At 42.8% G+C, this 21,517-nt stretch overlaps 1 protein-coding gene across 1 annotated transcript in view; it reads right to left on the reverse strand.

Annotated features, from left to right (window-relative positions):
* Positions 1–21,517, reverse strand: part of CFAP299 (cilia and flagella associated protein 299) — a 47,972-nt gene that overhangs the window by 26,153 nt on the left and 302 nt on the right. The window contains exon 2 of the mRNA XM_035325756.1: positions 4,021–4,163. Within this exon, the coding sequence (XP_035181647.1) occupies positions 4,021–4,163 (143 nt within the window). The remainder of the gene's footprint in view (positions 1–4,020; positions 4,164–21,517) is intronic.

Below are 21,517 nucleotides of genomic sequence, written 5' to 3' on the forward strand. Positions count from 1 at the left end.
AATAAAATGGCAAAAATACTCAGAGGAACCACGTAGATCAAATACAAGAGCCTCTGATATTACCCACCGGATTTAAAATATGAACCTTACATAAACCTAATTGTTCAGTATTTTTAAGCTGTATTGCGAGCAAGAACCTGATTCAGGTGATACCTAAGACTGAGCTTAATGTCTTCTGACAGTTAATATCTTCTGACAGCGTCAAACAGCTAATTAAAAAACGTGTTGCAGCAAAGTATTGATTTCTGTATTTAAAAGATAATTTGATAGCTTTGCACAAGATACTAGCCTCTCCTGCAAAATCCAAGATTTACATGTCAATCTCCCAAGTGACTAAAAGTAAATACAACCAAGAGCAAGGGCTTTGGAAAGGTCTGAGTGAGGCAATTTCCCAAACTGAATCATTCTTTAAAAAGGAAGGCAGCATTTTGGAACAACTTAAGCTGATACAATGAATTTAGGAACAACCCTTCTCAACTGAAACACTCATCCATTCTTTCAGCTGGGGAAATAAATGTGCCCTCTACACTAGGACATTTTTATATCTTCCTGAACGTATATAAGTATCTGGGAAAGGACAATGTGATGAAAAGATCTAGATTTGAGGCTCATTAAGAGACTCAAAGGCTGAGGTCACAGAACTATATGTACAGTCAAATCATCTCCATCCATAAACAGCATCTGACACATTTTGAAGAAGCATTGAGGAAAACAAGGAGGCAGAGGAACAAGGCTGCCAAGACAAGGATAACCATTAAATGTACAATTAGCTGTAAGAAAATTCTTTATAGATCACTGAAGAATGGCTGAAGACAGTTTTGATGACAGCCTATGTAATCACAGCTTGTCTAACCCTAAAGCTGTATTTAATCTGGCATACAAGTACAAATACAGCACCCAGCAGGTGAAGTTCCAATTTAGACTTATAGCAAGAAACAAGACATATTTATCTATTCAATAAAAAGGTTTACAGGGGACATGCTAAGTTCTCTGCCAACGGCAATTTTTAAATCATAACCGTATATGTTTCTAAACGAGTTGTCACTTATCCAACCATGTAGTATATTCAAGACTTACTAAACTTTATGGCATACGTTCTGCAAGAGACCAGCTCACAGAGGCCTTGCAGTTCTTCCTGGGTTTAAAATCGAGAAAATTTTAGACTGAGAAGAATTATAGGCTGTGCAATACACTGAATGGATAATGCAGAACATATCAGTCACACAACAAAATCTAAAGTATGTTAATTAAAAAGCAATATTCCAACCAGAAAGAAAAGATTATAGAGAAGGCATGGGAATAGAAGGCACTTTCTGTGAAGAGATTTTTACCATTTTGCTTTAGAAAGTGGATGCAAATTTAGGCCCTTCTCTGCTGCTGTGGTTTGGAAAACAATCCAAACTTTTTATTTAAATTTTAGAGGGATCCAGGCTGGCATGCACTTTCATTACTATTACCATGGACAGCCTTGCATTTCAAAGCCTAGATCAAAAATTGATCAATATGGCATGCACAACACAGGCTAACAAACGAAAATAGCCTGCAGCATAGAGCTCAAGTTCAGCAAAGTTTAATCTTTATTTATTTTTTTTCAGGGTCAAGTCAAAGTTAGAGGCCCCCACTTCTTCTGCCCATTGCTCTTCCAAGAGAAGCTGCTGGCCACCTAATGACTAGGTGGGCCTCAACATACCCACATGGATCCTTGCCTCTGCCTACCGTCTTTGCCAACAAGGAATGAACGAGAAACAAGACAATATGCCAGAACCCTCAGCCTGCCCGTTTCAGCTTGACACCTCCAGAAAAGCCATAATTGAAATGTCTCTTGTAACAGATGTATTACAAATTAGCAGAACTCAGCTTGGTGGCCAGGGAAAGTGGGCCTTTTGTCACATTCTGTACCACCTGCTGGGACCCTCCTGGGTTTGTGGACCTGAGAACTCTCCCCACACGCGTGCTGAACTGTGACAGGCCAGGGGCACTCCCTCACAAGGGTCTGCAAATGTCTCTGACAAGACCTCTGCACTCATTCTTTGAGTTTACATCAGTTAAGTGGGGAATAGTGCTTGAAGGGAATTAACCTATTTCAAACTTCTGCAGTACCAGCTAAATCTTTTGTCCTGGGCTTCCTCATACCTGTTCTCTGTCTGGCCAATAATATTCACAATGGTAATCACGAGAGACATGGCAGGAAAAAAGGTGCTGCTCCAAAGATACCTAACATGCAAAATGGGATGCTTGACAACACCTGTGAGCTACGGGCTACAGAAATGCAGATTTCTCTGACAGGGTGAGGCCTGTATGAAAAGCCATATGTAGGATGCATCCAGAATCACATTATCTAACCATACAGTTTTTTTTTTTTTTGGCCAGCATACCAACGTGCCAACACGTCATGATCTGTAGGTATACTTATAGAGTTATACATTTGTATACAAACCTTGTTAACTAGGCTGCATACATTCATACCTATATATAAATTTTAAAAAGTGGTCTTCCTGGCACTGTGCATGTTTTATCTGAACTTCCCTCTACCTTCAACTGGTAAATTCAGATGCAATTTTCCATTTGTTACATATAAGGCTGCTCAACTAGAGTATAAACTATGCCTTAACTCCCCCCCCCACCCACAGCACAAGTTTTAGTTTTTTTAACAGTAAAGTAAAATGAAGCTTCCTTCTACCCTTAGAAGGAATGAAAATACAAAACTGTCTATGAAGAGTTTGTAGTAGTTTTGACATAAGGGAGAAAAAAAGAGGTTGAAGCTCATATCAAATGAGACTTTTTCAATATAGAATAAGCAGGACTAAGCACAGCTCCTGGATATATCAGTGACATCTCTTTTCGCATATGATGATAACTTAAAAGGCTTATTTATGAGCCTCATAATATCCTAATATGTAGACAGGTCATAACATGCAAAGCAGCCACAATGTTGTGTTCACTCTTGTTCTTAATTCAGTTATAAACACCAACCGATTGTTCATCGCTGTGATTTAGAAGTGTAAAATTTGGAATTTTGCTTCACATCTCAGGCAATGCTGAGAAATGTGTATGCTTCTTTGCCTCATTACTGACATCTGCTGTACTGTAAATGAATGGCACAACCTCACCAATCCACTTGTTTCCTCCAACACTCTATCCTGAACACCAGAATTTGACTTGAACAGCATGTGCAGTGATTTGCATGGCTTCCAAAAAAAATAATTTGCATTACAGAAAACCACTCTCAGAAATTTGAGAAAATGCAGTAATTCCTTCGTACCGGGCACCTTTTCACCAGGAGGTAAATAACAGCATATGGCATAGCAGCTAGCTGTTCACAGGTCTTACATTCTAGCATATGGGAAGAGAAGACTTCCATACTAATTCACAGCACCAGCTGAAATTCTTATGATTTCTTCCCCTGCTGCCAATGACTCCTGCTGCCTCACACACAGCTTTGGTGCCCAGGCCCCAGGCAGACCTCAACTTTACCACACTTCTTAAAATTGGCCTTCACGTACAGACGAGTGCAAGCATCTCTCATGCGTATATCTCTTGGCAAAATGGCACAGGATATATCTTAAAGAAAATACATTCTTCTGTTTAACAGCTTACTGATAAATTTTATCACTGATAGGTAACACACCACCATAAGACTTGTACACGTGACCCACTTTCAAAGCAGAGCATCCTCCCAAGGACTTCATGGAGAGTGGGGAAAGCTAGAGATGTTATGGCAACTGAATGTATTTAGTCTGCCACATCTCCAGAAGTATGCTCTTACCCATTAAAGCACTTCAGTATTTATAGGCTCCTCAGGGTACTGAAAGATGCAGAGACAGGCAATGACTATATCGTCCTTTTAAAGTTTTATTCTCTGAACTAACAAATCTGACAGGATCCTTCCTTTAAGCTGTTCTCTACAACTTATTCTGATCCAGTGCAAGACACTTTCACAGGCTCTCTTCCCACTCAAAATCATTTAAATCTCTCTCACACCTAAAAGCAAGTAAGTGGAAACAAAGTCAAGATAAATACCTCAGATCTGTTTTCCGAGGTAAAAGTCTCTTCTTCCCACTGAAGTAGGCTTCAAAATCATCTGTTGTTAGTCTGTATGCGTAGTCAACGTATGCAGACACCTCCTGGTGATGAGAATTATAGTCACGAATGTAGATTATGGACTGAAAAACACAAAGAAGGCCGCAAATGAAGGGTAGAGACATACATATGCACTCAGATTTCTGTGTAAAAACACTTAGAAACGATATAAATATTTTCAGCTTCACCTGGGCCAGACTTCTGTTAAGACACTCCTGTTACAACATATTATGGCATATTCTTAAGAGAAGCTAGGCAGTGTTGAAATGAAAATAAACATAGATGCAGTATCATGCAATATGCCCTTGTGTGTTCCCCATGCCTCCTGCTACCACTCTGTGAGGGCAGAGATTTTCCATAGGTCCCTGGGCCATATCTGCCAGTCCTATGCAGACAACCCTAGCACAGCTGAATGCCACAGGACACCTACTTTTCAGTAACAGAACTGAACGAAGGGTGTTTTTGTGTGACCACACTTCGGTGCTACTGTGCATGCCCTAATTACAGGATCAAAGCAGGTGAGAATGTTACTTATTTTGGGATGTGACTCTACAGCCATGAAAAAGCTTTGCTTATTCAACTTAATATTCACAATGGATTTGTAGCTTTGCAGAAAGATGACAGACTGGAAACGAGTTACCACACATACACCTCTCCCACACTATGATCAGGGAACAGAGTGGATCCCGCCAGCCCCCTCTCCTGCAAGACCACGCCTGTGCCGTTTCACTCCTGACAGCTGATGAGTAGCAGAGCAAGCATGTGAGCATTCAAATACATGCAAACAAACAGTGCTGCAAAGTCCATGCCTAGAAATACAGCTGACCAAAACAGGATGGCTACAAGTAGGAGAACACAAAAAGAACAGATTTACCAGTCATAAATTCACACCTCTGTAAATTACCCAATTAGCTTTTGCACCTACACGTGTCACCACTGAATTGAAGGTGGCAGTAGGGGACCTGGAGGACAGCTATGCATTCAGCAGCAGTTCTGGCATGTTAGGGTCATAACAAGTGGAAGAATATAGTACATCGGCTCTCATGCTGCTGCTGAGATGCATGTCATGGGCAGAGGCACTGATGGGATGGCTTTCCACTGATGGGAAACCTTGTTTCCTATCTTCTCTTTACTCCTTCTGTGCTCCTTTACCTTTTAATTGCATTATTTTCCAGTGAAACAGAGAACAGCTTGGTAGAAGGCAATTCTTCCCACACCTCCACAATGCAAAAAGCAAAGAAATGGTAGGATGAGTGCAGATTTGCAAGACAGAAGAGTTCATGCATACTGGGATCCACATAAGAAGAAGTAAATGCTGAGAGGAGAGGTTAGTAGGTAGGTGAGTGATAGAAGTATTTCTTAGCTCTATGCCTGTTTGTTTTTACTCAACTGAAATCAGGTGATATTTCTTTTTTGAATACAAGGGAAATGGAAACAATACCACATGGAAGTCTTTCAAAAAGCATTCTTTATTTTAACAGCAGCAGATTTCTAGAGTGTAATGGTTTATCTGGCAAGCTGTTGTTATACTAAGACATACTTCCTTTTCCAATTTCACATTTAATTCCATCAAAACATGTGTTACTCATTTTGCAGTTTTGTACCATCAATGTTGTTGATATAAAGAGGCAGAAGAATCTCCTGCAATACGTCTGACCATCTTGAAACATGTCTCCTCCCTATTCTCAGCATGCCCCATTTTGAACAACCAGTTTGTGTGTCTGGACAGCCTGGTAAGGACAGAGACAAGGCAATGAGAAAAAAAGACTCTGCCTTGCACACCGCAAGGTGACTGTATGTTGTACCCACGCTTCCGTAATAAAACTAGGGGTATGCTGTACATCTAAGAACAGAATTCATCATCCTTCAGAAAAGTTAGTTTTAAATGAATACCTTGACTTGCATAGTATGATCCAATCGTTTGAAGAGCTGACAGATGTTACAGTATTTTTTTGCAATATTAAACACAGAGTTATCTTCCAAGGTTCTTCTGCTTATAAAATTTATCTCCTGAAGTAATGTTCACATATTATCAGCTATAAATCAACACCAAACTACAGGCAAGCATACAGACTATCATCAGAATTGCTTTATGAACTCTAAGAAACCAACCAAAATATCTAAACAAAAATGTTTTATGTTAAAGGTATGCTTTTGAGGCCTCTTTCTCAGAACTAAAGGCCTTTGATCCTTCTCATCCGTCAACATGGTTTCTCTTCTTTCCTCATCCATGATTAATTTCTAACCACCTATAAGCATTCATTCATTAAACTATGAATCAGCTTGAATTTTCTTAAGATACTCTAAAATTGTCATGTCACACCTTTTTGCCCCAGAGAAGACTTGCACAAATTCCCACTCTTCTCCCAAAATGATAAAACTCTCCACTTAAAAATAATTTAAAGAGAAAATAAAAAATAACATTAAATCCATGAACAGGAAAATCTTCTCCTAAAAGTCATGCTGTTCCTCTTCTGATTTGTCTCTAACACAACAAGCCCAGCTAAGTGTGGAGCTTGTGCTTTACATCCATCTGTAAGTTTTCAAGAACATATTGTATGGTGAAAAGTGGAACAGCTTTAATTTAAGATGAGGTTTTGAAAGCTACACCTACATATAGCTTTTGGGCCTAAAACCAGAACGTGTTTACAACTGGGGTAAACTGACTTATGATTACAACAGTTTGGAACAAATTAGCAGCATAGAGTTCCTTTTACTGCTTTTCTGATGAGAAACCAGAGGCATACAGAGGTGCTGTTTCTAGTTGCACAAAGGACCAAGGAGTTCCCGTAGTTTCAATGGACTGAAGAGCAGACCTAATGCTGCCTTCAGCACTAGCACACGGGTGGGACTCAAAGCCGTGCAGTAGTGCCAAATTGCTTCAGCCATAAATTTGGCTGGCAAGAGCCTGCACATCCCTACAGGAAACAATCAGTGTTGCTGATGCTTTTGAGAAAGCCACAGGTAATTCTGGACACAGATAATGCTGGACATGAATGAAACCTGCATTTTGCTAGTGAGAAAATACATATGGGGGCATGTTCCTTTGCCACATGCAAGGGGGACACAAACCAACGGATTCAGAAAGCTTTGGCAGTATTCAGGGACTGTGACTCTGCCAGGAGAACAAGCAATGCAAATTTCCTTGCAAGATTTAGACATGTCTCAAAAATGTAGCCACTCCACATAGAGTGAGTTCAGATGTTACGCTCCCTCCAGTGCTGATGCTGGAAGAGGCAGAGGGAGAGGCATAGCTGGGGCCAGAAGACCAGGCAGTGTTAGCGGGTGAGAGAAGGGCTACTGGAAATGCTCTGACAGCTGCCTCTCACCAGCGAGGGTTTTACCATGGAAAGGGAAATGCAATTTGCATCCTGCATATCTAAGTTCAAGGAGATTGTAAGAAAAAAGCTCTGACCTTTTGCAGGTGGCACAAAGAGAAGTTTAAGCCCATAGAAAAGGGAGATGCAATATTTACAGAGGATAAATATAGATCTCTCCATACGTTTATATAAATGTACTTGTAATCATTTTCTATATTCATTTATTATACTTCATATATGTATATAAATATATCCCTCTCCCTGTTAGAGATGCTGAGGAGGTAGACAAAGCATCCTACATTTCCCTGCTTATCCTTGTTGCTTCCATCTTCAGTAGTGTAACTAAACAAATACTCTGTGATGCCAATGCTCTGATTATTCCAAAACTTCTTGCATTTGCTGCTTCCTATAGACAAAAGCTGAAAATTCATAAGAAGCTGCACTTGGCTATGCTAGATATGGGGCCACTTTCTTCAGGAGCATAGGTATGTGATCCTTGGAAAAGGCTAATACCAACCTGTCATATTTCAAACCAGTTTAAAAACAAACAAACAAACAAACAAACAACAAGCCACTGTGAATAACCAGTTCATTCAAGTATTTATTCATCTTTTCAACTACATGGTCCATTTTTCCAATGTTATTTCCAGTTAGGAGATAGCATTGGAAATCAGGGAACTGATTTCAGTTCCCCTGGCCTGAAATCAGGTCCTGTGCTGCCAGTTCGAGGCACTGCAAGTAGAGCCATTAGATGGGGATAAAGATGTAAAGAAAATCAACTCCTGGGTACTTCAAGCACAGGCAGAAACTCCCAAGTAGAACAAAACCTACAGGGTTTAAATTTCAGTTCAGTTCCATGTCTGTTTGTTTGTCTCCCCCCCAAATTCTAGAGGCTCGGTTCTTTTCAATAATTCTTTTTTTTTTTTTTTTTTTTTTTTTCTGTACCAAACCTAAACTACAAAACTTTTGCAAGTTGTACACTATGGTACACACTGCTTCCTATAAATCCATATACTGACAACTATTGCACGTACTGGGCAGGCCGCCTTGCTCATGGCACGCACCTGATTAATCACAAGGATCCTCTCCAGCCTCCTGCACACACTTTAATTTGAATAGCACCCTCAGGGCTGTTTCATCCAACTCATTCAAACCAATGAAACAGAACTGTGTGATCTTTGTGTAATGCTCCAGGTTCATGAAAGAAAAAAGGAAGAATTGAAAAACTGTCCAAGCAATAAAAATAAAAACACAGTTTTCCTTTGGTCACCATATCAATAAACACTGGGGACTCAATTCTCACATATATTAATATTATTACATACTGTTCAGGGAGTATAAAAGCATTTCGGAAGAGGCACAAACTACATTTACCCCTTGGTTATAGTTGGCTTATGCTTTGCTAGCACTCGTGGTTAAGAGCCAGGCCCACAACTGTGATGACTTCTGTGCTGAGTTTTCCTGGGTTTTGAAGCATGTTCTTCAAACTGCTTCAAAAGCTACTGAAATCTTCTGGTTAAAAGACAGGATCATGCAGCCATGAAGGCCTTCTGCCTTCGTCTTTAGAGGAAACAAACTGCTCCATGCAGAATTTCCATGCAAAATCTGAGAAAATATTGTATGCTTGGTCCGGTTCCGTTTGTGAGTTTTCAAGTTGTAAGAAAAAAAATAATAAAAAAACACCTGCCAATGATTCATTCCTATATACATTACTTCATGCACTGGAACGTGTCTCCTAAAACTGGTTTTGATTCCCAGCAAGACTTCATCACGGACATCGAAATGCCAGGACTTGCCCATTATTTGGGGTATATTTATATGCACTGGGAGACAGGTTCAGTATTCAGCAAAGACAGCACACCTGCTTCCACTGACATCTGCGAGCACTGATCAGGCTTGCAGGGTCTGAGGAGAATTTGTTTGCATTTTTTCCTACCTTGTAAACACTGCCAGTAAGAATTACATTCCTCAGACTGGGCTAAATCTTGTCTCTTTAAGATGTTCCAAACCTGAAGGATGATTTCTCCCTGGCTAGAGCATCAGGCTGGAACCTGTGAGGAACAGGTACGAGTACCTGCCCCGGACTGCCATGCTGCAGGGACAGGCCAACCTGCGGTCTCGGTCCACTGCTGAGTAATGCTGCAGATCAAAGAAGAGCTGAAGACCTCCTGAGGAGGGGCATCACTTCTGCGAGCACTGCCCACGGACAAGAAGGCTGTCCATTGCTGTTTTAAAGGTGAAGCAGCAAACGAGCTCTTTGTGCTAGCAAAGGTTATAGCGAGGGCCAACACTATTCAGAAGACCAACTAAACTCCCGAGGAGGGGAGAAAAATGACAGGCAATTTTTAGGGATTAGAGCTAAAAGGCAGACATCAGTTATCTTACAAGAACTTTTAGCTCTCCCTACACCCTTGCCTTTCCTGCATCCTTAAAGAGCAGCAGTGTTCTGCCTTAAGAGAACATTTTAATTCAGGCTTTTCTTTAAGCACTTCTCTAGCACATCATAAAGGCTAACAACAACAGGTTTCTAACTGCATCCCAGGGCTTTGCTGGCCTGGGACCTACAAGATGGCAAATTAAGTGGAGCGTGCCATGATTCACCTTACTTTGAAACTCTTGCAATGCACACACACGCTGGAGTTCAGTGTAGCTGAGCAGACAAAATATGTGGGAATATAGAGACCAGCAGCCTGCTGTCTGGTGAAACAGTCTCGTAACGTAAGTGCTTTAAAAGCACGCCAACCTGAAGGTAGCTGACGGGAAAGTAAAGACAGACAATATTTAGGAGTCAATTACTAAGCCACTGAGGAAGCGCTTTTCATGGGGACAATATCACAGGTGGGGACCCAGGGGCCTGAGCACAATTAGGCTGGAGGGGACAGGCGTAAAATGCATTACCAGTTAAAATATATTTTTAACGAGCAGCAATTTATTTTTGTTGTGTCGTGTTTGGCCTTATTTGCCACCCGCAGATCATGTTACATCTAATAGAAATACCAGTGGGCAACAGTAGTCAGAGAAAGGACCTCACCTCTGTATCTTTAAAACAGATGCTATTCTCATTTCTGCTTTGCAAGTAGGAATAAATTGCTGACCTGGTCTCTGGGCCAGACGGGAGTGGAAACAGTGTAAAACATAAGGTTGTAGGTTGGGACTTTATCTCTTGCACAATTTGATTTTGGGTGGAGAGAAAGGGAGGGGGACTAGCGCAGAAATGTGTTTTCCTTTTAGCAGAGACACTGAGCCACCCCTAAAGCAAGCCTAGAATGTGCTGTGTGCACATTCCCACGTTTTCAGCTGGGAATACCATTGTCTTGCTGATGCTAATTTTGAAACATTTCTAGAACTTGCAATACATCTGAAATTACTTCAGTTTCCTTCTCCAATGCTCAAACACTCCAAGCAGGCTTTTGGAATACATACACCTTTTACCTACCTCTCCCTGCAAAGAAAAAAGAAAAAAATGTGCTGAAGAGACAGCACAGAATCACAGCAGCCTTTAGTCTGCTTTCTTCTCATCTACCTAAAATAAGCATGATGTACACTAAAGGTAAAAGTAAATAAATAAATAAAAAAGAAGTGATTTTAACAGACAATCAATTTCCCTGGGACACCAGGAGATGCAAAAGCACTCTTTGATATTTTATTTTGTTAGCAGAAACACTCAGACAACAACTTAGCTGTAATATAAAGCAACTTGTACTATACCTTGTGTCAAATGACAGAACTCTTGTGGTTCACAGGGACCTATTTCATACTGATATTGCAGGAGTAAGACAGAGCAGGCTAAAATTATTACTCAATACTACAGTTCTCAGATACAGGTTAGCTTTCACTGAGGGAAGCAGAAGACCACTATGGTGAAGGATTTCAGGCTTTTATTAGCAACCACCTGCATTCTGTGTATTTATGTGCCAGGTGAAGGGCATCAGAGGCAGTACTTGGGATTTTCAATGCCAAGACACCTGGTAAAGATCCTGAGAATGGGGCTGCTCTCAGCTGTAGGGTGCTCACGTCTAAATGCACCCCAGCTCTCTGCACACAGCAAGTACTAACTATTTTTTGGAGCTTAGCAGCCAGACGACATTTTTTTTTTTTTTTTTAAAGTGGCCAACTTACGATATTTGAATTAGGAATTGAGATCAGAAAAACACAGCTCTCTGTCTCAAGGGCTGACTTCTTTGAGAAGTTCAGACTGCGAGTGCTTAATATTTTCCCTTGGTACAAATAGGCACCACCACATTTACGCTCTGATAGCAAGCCCTTGTCCACTGTCATCATTCTGACAGTAGCAGACAGCCAGAGGAGGGGCAGTTCAGCAGTTTTGCTGCCCGAGGTGACCGTACTTTTACCTGGAAATGACCATGCTCTTGGAGGTGTACCCGAATTCTTGCATACACGGGGTCCCATGAACCACGCTGCCAGGCATGCGGTACCACTGCACGGCAGGCGCTCGGACACGAGCCAACAGCCCCACTACAAAGTCTGTCTTGTTCAACAGCTCACTGCATTTCCCTCGTGTGCTTCTGGGCATATTTCAGAAATGCAGGCACCGAGACACATACACACACAATAACCTAACCAACGTTTTTTGAACCTGAGAAGCAGTGTTTGTGGGAAAGAATGGCTGGCCAAGAAGCAGATGTTCCGGCTTTCAACTCTTCAGGAAAAAAAAAAAAAAAGAAAAAAAAAAAAAAAAAAAAAGAAAAATCTGGTTACCCTTCAGAAGAAGAAATGTTTGCTATGTATGTGAATCATGTGCTTCCCAGTCCCTTACAGTTAAGTGCTCAGCAGCTGCTCCAACTGGAAGAAGCTCTGTGGACTGTGAATTTGCTTATCTATGTAAACAGGGTGTTGCCTCAGTTTGAAAACAATATTCTGGCTGAGAACAGGCTGCCGAGAGTGTGAGTTTAGATTAATTCTCTTAGCATTAAAATAAAGGAGCTTATTAAAACCAGAAATGCATGCAGAACCTAAAATTTGCCCAGACACAGCAAAAACACCAGCTCTAGCAGTGAGAACATTGCCACAGCTTTTGGGTTCAGCAAGTGCAGAACAATGCTTTTCCTGAAACAGGAGCATGAGCTCTCTGGTCAGCTGCTGCAGGTATTCTCAGAGCAAAAATAAGAGATGCAAGCAGCAATAGAAAGAGAAGTAGAAAGGCAGTTGTGTATATGTAATAGGTTGGGAAAAAAAAAAAAAAAAGGAAAAAAAAAAGGAAAACCCGTGCTGCAGGCTCCCCCCCCCCCACCATTTATGCGGGGGGGGGGGGGGGGGGCGGGGGGGGATTGCTTTTAAATTGAAACATATCATAAAAGAGAACTGCAGGTATTTCACGAAACCCTTTTGTGGATGCAAGTTTTTCTTTACAACTACTGAAGAACTACAAACCTCTCAATGATTTCAGAAAACAAAAAAAAAAACAAAAATGAATCAGCTCACAAAGAGAGAGCGGAGGGAAGAAAACCCAGGTTACAGAAGAACTGCTCACGCTCTCATGAATGCAGACCCTATTGAACCGCATTCTCCGCTGAGGTGCTGGCTGCTTTGGGGAAAAGCACAGCTTCACCGAGCCTCACTGTACTCCACAGCAGGACACTGCATATCGCCAGTCCAAGACCTGAACGATCCTACAGGAGGTGGAAAGGTTTTGTTCCAAACCTTTCCTTGCAGGGGAAAGGTTCAGAACCACAGACTTGGAACAACAGGGAAAAATTTGGAAAAAGAGCCTTTGTTGATCAAACCTTCTACAATGTTTCACCGTTTTCAAAATAGCAGCCTTAAAAATCATTTTGGTAAATCAAACTGCCTTGAAGATGATTCCCTAATGATACCTACCAAAATTCCTGAACAGTCTCTCTGTTTTCTCAGCATTGGCCCCACAGCTGCGATTTGCTTGCACTGAACTTTCACCAGCTCAATGCCTTTTTCCCCCCTCAGCATTTCAGTGCCAACATTCAGTTTAATACTGAAACAAATGCGAAGGAAAAAGGCACCATTACCTTTGCTTCTTGTTTCACTTAAAATACATCAGCTTAGAGTGCATTCAATAGCCACATCTTTTATTGTCAGTAGCAAGTAATCGTCTTTTGCACATCAAGAATCATATATATTATATGTACACACTCCAGATTACCAGTACAGCTAATGCAGCATCATAACAGTAACAGTGATATGGAGTCTCAAGCAACCCCAACAGAAAAAAAAGTCTCAGCTCGAGGGCCACTGGAAGAAAGCCTGGCTGACTTGTGCCACCCAAATTTTCTCTTTTGTATGAGAATTTTGTATGAGAGTTGTATGAGAAGTGTCCTTACTCCTGCGCCTGAAGTAATCTCCTATCAAGCATGTACAAGCACCAGACCTACAAGCATGCTGTCCATCCCTAACAAGGATGCACAAAGGCAAAAACATCACTTGTTGCAGGGGATATGCTGCCCGATGGTAAAAACAGTGATCCAGTCCTGGGAAAGCTCTGTCCTCGGGTCACAAAAGCAGAAAACACTCAGACTAAAGTCCCTCAAAATCTCTTCCTGTCTCTGGAGGGACCAGCAACAGACGCCTGGGAAAATGCAGAAAAAGAGGGCAGGTGTGTAACGCTGCTTCCCAACTGCAGCACCCTGAACCCCTCCAGCCAGCAGCTCAAGCATTTCCAGAACCAATGGTCTGTAAAAACTACGCTGATAGGTTTTTTTTGGATTAAACCTTCCCCATAAGCTAGAGGACACATGATGCATCAGACAACAGAAACTACTGCAAGAAACTGAAAATAAGGTTAGTTCAGCGTTTGCACGAGTATTCCTGGTTTTGCCACTCACCCATGGTATCATAGGAAATGAACGTGCAGAAAGAAACGTAGAAGTTGGAGTCACTTTTCCTAGTTGATTCACTGAAAACACATTTCTGTTTACCTTGCTTAAGCGTGTAAAAACTGCGTAATAATTATACAGGTAAACCATGAGATAAATTAGCAAAAGATTCCAGCCTGGAAAGTATGTGAAAAGAAATGCAGCCTTTTTTCCAAGAATCTCAACTTTCAAAAGTCCATAAATATTGCTTAAGGGTTCAGGGTTTTTTTTCAGTACGCTCTCCTGTACCTGCTCCATCAGAAGGGCATCAAAGTATTTTCCCTGGCAAACACCTGATTTATGAATAAATAAGTAGTGAGGCATGAGAAACTAGAATAATAAGGGTATGCCTTAAAGTCGGTGAAAGGGACGGCTCAAAGCCTGCCCAAATATCGTACCGACTCGATTTCCATGGGTGAGCCTGCCTCCGAGACAACAGCAGCACCGCACAAAGAGCTCTTTTATTCCTATGCTGGTCATCCTTTTTCTTCCTCTGATAGAAACAAAAATAATACATTTTCTATTAATTGGCCAAGGAACACTCCAGGGCCCCAGACGTGTCCTGGTTGACTCGCTCAGACCGCGCGAGCCTGGGTGGACACCCAGCCAGGAGAAGCCTACCCATCACGCCCGGCCCCGCGGGCTGCTGCGGGATGAACAATCCCCCAGTGTTCGGCGGGCTCCAGGTGTCTCAGGGTGTCAGCTGCCCTCTGTTTATTATTGGTTTGCTGTGTACAGGGAGGCAGGCCAGGCCATCAGTAACAACTCTGTGCAAATGGGTCAGGGAAATGAAAATAAAGCCTGTGCAGTAGGAATCTTTAGGGGCTGGGGTTTTGCTGGCAAGGCCTGGCCTCATTCCTCTTTAGGTGCTACTTAAAAATTGCTACTTGTTTGACTTGGAAGCGACTTCACATAACTGGGGCTGCGTGAGATATGCGTAGCAGGGAAACCAGCTGGAGGCAGGTGTGCTGCTTTTTTATTTCAAGTTGTACCGGAGGAACACTTCCTCTGCCCAGTTCTGAGGGGTTTGCTTTTTAGAAGTCTGTTTATATAATTTGTTTTCCAGTGGAGAAAAAATTACTGTAAAAATAGTGAAAGGATTTATTTGCATGACTTTGAAGTTGGGGGGCTTGTTTTGCTTTGTTTTGGTTTTTGGTTTGCTTTTCACAGAAAAAAAAATGTAGAGAGAGAAAGACCTCTTACAATTGCATGAAGAATTATAAACAAATAACCTTCCAAATTCACAGTCTTTTCCTATTTTCCACTGACCTAGGAGTAAAACACAAACCGTGCTGCTCATTCACTGCTAATACTGGGTGGAGAACCTCTTGCAGCTCCTTTTTTTCTTGGGGGGATTAGAGAACGGCACTCACATGTAGCTTTGGGACCAGCCAGACAGCTCAACTTGAGCAAACCAGATGTGTCTGAAGCTGCTGTTTGGGACACAGCCGAGAGCGCGTGTGGGCAGCGCGAACAGAGCACAGGCATGCTGGTCATGGGCCTGGGGATTGCAGCTGAGGGAAGGTCACTTACATGGACTGTCGAAAACACCTCGGGGAATTAAACGAGGAAAACAGATCTCCCCGCTGACACCGCTGGCTGACCCCACACACCCCAGCTGGGTGCCGTGCCGGGCTCTCGCTACACACTGCCCCTACCAAAACTCTTCCCCCAGCATCAGGGCTTTGTTCCAAGATGCACAGAGTGCCTCCACATCAACCAATCTACACAACTCAGTGTTATGTTGTTCTCTATAGACATAACCTGTGCCCCCACTGGGATGTCCTGCCGCCTTGGTGAGCACTGCTGTGAGGACCCACAGCATCAGTCGCTGGGGCAAACCAGCTTCTGCTGTGTCTTACTGTAAGGAGATGCATGCATGCGACATGCGACTCATGGTGATACCAGAATGGCCTCGCTTTGTACCAGACTAATGAGACATGTACCTTAAAGAAGGCAATGAGATATATAAAAAACAACAGCTTTCCTCTTCAAGGGCAGGGGCTGAAATGAATACGTCACTGCCTCTGCTCTGGGGTTGTCTCTACTTCCCTAATAACTTCAAGACAACAACCCTGTTGACACAAGTGTATGCTTCTCCAAAGCCTCCCCTTATTATTCCTTGGCCTTAAGGGCAGCTGGAAAACCAGCAGTGCCCGGCAGGTGCAGCAGGCTGAGCATGGCTAACATCTACAGTGACTTCCTTCACCTAAAGTAGCACAACGAACTCTTTCCTGACTTTCCTCAGAACAAGGTACATACACATGGGCACAGCTTCTGAAAGCAGATACAATGCCACTTCTCTTGATGCCAGTTCCAAGGAAACCTGGGAGAGACAAGAGACGAGGACCAGACCATGCAGAAATTAAAAGCCAAACCAAAACAACAACAAAAAAACACACAAGAGTAACAAACAAAACCCAACAGGGTTGGACTCTAGTTACAATGATGGGGGACTCTGGTAGCTGCTGTCAGCTTTGTGAACATTTGCAATGAGATCACGTGCACACTTGAACTTTCCTGAAGTTACGAGACCTGGAGGACTCCTGCCAGATAGAATAAGCATCCACTGATGGCTCAAAATGGTTAAAAAACAGCTTCACTGAGGTCATTCAAAACAAAGATGAGGTTCTTGGCCCTAGAGAGCTGCACAAAACTTAAAAAGCAGCTGAAACATCCACCAAAGCCCTTGAGCCACTACAAAGGAACAAGACAAAATGAACAAAAAGGAGAAGGGGCAGGAAAGGAAATAAAGCAAGGCAGAGGAAAAGTGTTTTGCTTTTCATGTAAGAAAGTTTAGAGACTTTTGATCATAATGAAAGCATATTCGTCTTTCCCTGTCATCAGGCAGAAGGCAGTGGGGCCGTTCATCTCAAAATCCTAATTAAAAGAAGGTTTGATATACATCTACCTGACTGGCCACTGTGCTCAAGGCAAAAGACTTCTCAAAGGAACTTCTGACTGCGCTGAGCTTTGGCCCCAACTAGCACAGGACAAGCCCGACCCAGCCAATGCACCACCTGCAGTGGCTCCCTTGCACCTAATGCTGCTCCTTGTTGGGGTTGGAGGAAGATTTGCAACCCTAACAACCCTAACAACTTTCTTCCCCCCTGTCTCCCCACAACCTTTTTTTTTTTTTTTTTTTTTTTTTAAATTGAGTGACCTTTTTTTTAAAAAAAAAACAAAACCTGTCTGAAGAACACACTTTCCTGGTATTTGTCAAGCATATTTGAACAGATTTAACTGCAATGAATGTCATGCCTCCAACTATTGAGCTGAACATGTCGTTCCCAAAGGTTTTTATTTTTTTTTTTTTAAATGATGTTTACCGAAACATCCATAAAATCCACTTGGCAGCCACAGAGCTCGAGTCTCAGCTGTATACCCTGTGTGCCCCATACCACTGGTACTGCAGGGAGTGACCAGGGAGAAATCTTCATTTTTGCATAGGCTTGGTTCTTCCTTTTCTGATTTCAAGGGAGGGGAAGAGGCCAGGTCCATGAGCTCAAGGTTCTGCACAGATGTAATGTGGGGCAGTATTAGGCTCTGGAAGGACTCAGGAGTTTGCAAACTCTTCAGGATAGGGAGCTTTTAATAGCACCTATTGTTAAGTTGCACATGGTGTTTACTTTGTTATTAATAAATATCAAATCCATCACCCAGAGAAATGGCACACACAACATCCTTCATACTTTTCCTGCTTTTTCCCTTGGGCATAGCACCCTGATTCACTTCATGGGTTCTGAGGAAGGCATCTGCAAGCACAACTTGCTTTCTATGAAGTTGATTTCTCTATTGTTATTCCTGCTAATAAGACTTTTAATCAGGTAAAGCCTATTTATTTAATTTAAGGAAAACATTTGAAGTACTTTCAACACCACTGAAATCCACCTGCTTCTACCACAGGAGCTGAGACACCAATCAATCCATCCAAAGGAAAATGATCAAACGCGGAAGGTTCTTTGCAGAGAGCACAATCAGAATATCAATATTCAACAGAAAGAGAAGACAGAACCAGGATTAAAAAAAAAAAAAAAAAAAAAAAAAAAGAAGCAAGCATCCTAGACTGACCAAATACTTATCCCAAAAGTTCATGTTGGAAACAAAAACACAACAAGAAAAATCCCTGAACACAACCCACTTTACTGTCTGCAGAAGATGAAGGTCTGGCAGAATCGTGCTCTCTGGATGCCACTTATCACAGAAGCAGGACAGCGCGGGATCTTGTTTGGGAAACATCATTAAAACCGCAACAGCCATTTGCAAGACACTCATCTTGCTTAACGCTGCTTCTAGGGCAAGGTATAAGCCTTCTCTCGGGCCACAATTCCTAGTTAAAGTCTTCATTTTGTGGTTGAGCTGTTGCTTATGCACTCACCTGTGGCATCTGTAAACACTACATGCCATGGAAACTACAACAAGAGCAAAACCTCATAACCCAATTGTCTCTGGTTTTGCTGTGAAGCTCATACAAAGATCACGAGAAAGACTGCTCTTCCTGACAGATGTCAGACCAAGCTGTGACACTCGCAGCTCTTCTCGTGAAGTCCACACTATGCACAGAATTGGCACTGCAGTGACTCCATTCCCACCCAGCCCCGTGTCATGCATCTGTTTTTTTGTTTTTTTTTTTTTTTTTTTTTTTTTTTATGACAGAGGACATAATTACTTTAGAAGAAACTCCTCGTATGGTGAGAGCAAAGCAGACTTCCTCACTGAGCACTTTCTGACTGGTGCAGGGTGATTAATCCCTCTTGCAATGCACACAGTCCCATCAGCACGATGCCAGCATGGCAAATCAATGTGCCTAGCATACAATGTGAGCTGCGATGTAGCACAGCCACGCCATGCGGATAGGCTCCATAAAGGTGATAAATCCTTGGCAAGCATAAAGCTTCAAATAGCAGCAGAGGCTGGATGGATGCCTGAACACTGACAGCCTTCTGCCAAGAGCTAGGTTAAGTTAGGGCAGCAGAGAGATGGGTGCCATTTGCAACAGCAGTGGTCAGTTTTAAATACGTCTCCAAGGCAAAAATAAACCTGAAGGGGCTGGTTGGCCCAGCCTCCCTCATAGAGGCTCCAGGGGAAAGCTCTCATTTGAGCAGCCATTCCCTGAGGCCCTGCAGCAAGTGTCCTCCCTGCCTCTCAGTTTGTGGATTGGTTTCACCAAAGTCCCATTCCCTGGCTGGTTAAAAACAACGCATCCCTCCCAGCTGTGCTCATAAGAACGCCCATCAAGAAGAGCCACTGGCAAAATCACAGGACAGAGCTCCCTTCCCATGTAATTACAGGGCGGTGCCACTGGGCAGATGCCTCATGTCAAGCTTTGGCAGCCCGCAATTAAGCGGAAGAATCCTGCAGCAAATCTGGGAGGGAGGGAGGGAGGGAGGAAGGAAGAAAGGAAGAAAGGAAGAAAGGAAGAAAGGAAGAAAGGAAGAAAGGAAGAAAGAGAAAAAGCTTGCCCAAAATTTGACAGAACTGCCTATAAATAGCTATAGGGCCCTGTCAAGCACATCTTTGCTGTAATTTCTCCTAAAATATCATTTCAGTGGGATTCAGTCCCATGTGTATGCTTTCTGTCAGAAAATAGCCACACTAATGCATCTTAAAGATGTCTCATTGCACTCTGCCTACCATCTGGAAGGTATGCACGTGGATTTACAAGGCTTATGTGAAGCATAAGTCAGTGGTTAATCCATTTGATTGTAAATCATGTGACTACGTACTGAGACCACATTAAAACTCTGCTATGCATGAAAAAAGGGAAAACTACAGCTAACCTACAATTTTGGTCAACTGAATCAAGCCTATTCCATGGACTCACAAGCATTTGGTCCCAGATCTGTCATAGAATGGAGATGCTTGACAGTCACATCTCTAATGACTTACATGTGTAGCTCCTGGAGCTGATGGGCTGGGGACTTTTTCCCCCCAATACTTACAAAGGAAAAACAGAAAAACTGAAGGGTGCTGAACTGGGAGAGACTTGTAGCACAGCTGCAGCCTTAGGCTAATGGTAGAAAACTAGTAACGAGGTTAAGGCTTAAACATCCACAACAAGACTTTTGGTGACTCCACGCCCCAGAAAGGACCAACGTTACACTGATGGCAAAGCTAAAGCAAACACTTTGCCTTACTACTACTGTATGCTGACAGTCTCACACCTGTTAGCACTGACCAAGGCAATCTGCTTACAGTTTTTACAGGCCTTGTGAGAATCTATTTACTCCCTCTGCAAACTAACCTGGCTGTGCAAGGCTGCCCTTGAAATGCAAAACTTCCTGCCCTCGTCCACCATCACAGCTACTCCACGACCTGTGGGACAGCCGTGCTACTGAGATCATTTCCCACGTGCAAGTCACAGTTCCAAGAGGAAAAATCCCAGAGCTGGCACATGTGGCCTCTGGGGTGCAATGCTGGCTCTTCTAGAGAGCACAGGTCATCTGGGATTTGCATGGGGCTCAGGAGAGCCAAGTCCAGTCTTTCCACCCAGAGGCCACAGCTGGACTCACTCTCCTGCAGCAGACCAGCACCTTTCCAGTCACTGCCACCATGTTGGGCAAGCACAGGGGGACAGGCAGTGCCAAAACTGCTGAAAGCAGCATCACACCTCGCTGCACTTGCAAGGGCAAGGCAGGTTTTCCTAGGGAAGCTGCACACCACTACGAGCCCGTCTTCACACTGCTGCTCATCCAAGGTTCTTCACTGGCACTGCTGAACTGTCCCCTCGCCTGTCCAGGCTAAGCAGCACTCCTCTGACCTGAAGCCCACTAGAAACTAAGGCTGTCATACATATCTCAGAGCATCACAAACTATTTACTTTCTGATATCTTGCCCCAGTCCAAATTTCAGCACTCCACCTCCCCAGAATATTTTCTTTTAGGCAAGCTATGATCAAAAACTGCAGCGTGTGTTGTGCTGCCAACTGGTTTTACTGCAGAAATGGAAAGTGAATTCCTATTTGGAAGGGAGGCGAGGAAGGCAGTGGGAAGTCCTCTCCAGAGGACTTGGTTCTAAGGGCTTCCCCTTCACATCTTGATGATTTCCTCAGAGGTTCTTCCAAAGACGGCAGTACTCCAACATCAAAGCTTGAGAAAACTGCACTGCTGTGCTTCTGTTTGGCTCCTTTATCAGAGCAGTAGAGCACTGCAGAATACTCAAAGGCTCGCATTAATTAAACATCAGTGTCACTAGGACAGAAAACATTACCTAAGACTCTATTTATGGGAACAGCATTGCTTCTACTCAGAAAAGATGTGCAACTGGGGGGGG

Source organism: Oxyura jamaicensis, chromosome 4, assembly GCF_011077185.1.
Source record: "Oxyura jamaicensis isolate SHBP4307 breed ruddy duck chromosome 4, BPBGC_Ojam_1.0, whole genome shotgun sequence".
NCBI lineage: Eukaryota > Metazoa > Chordata > Aves > Anseriformes > Anatidae > Oxyura > Oxyura jamaicensis.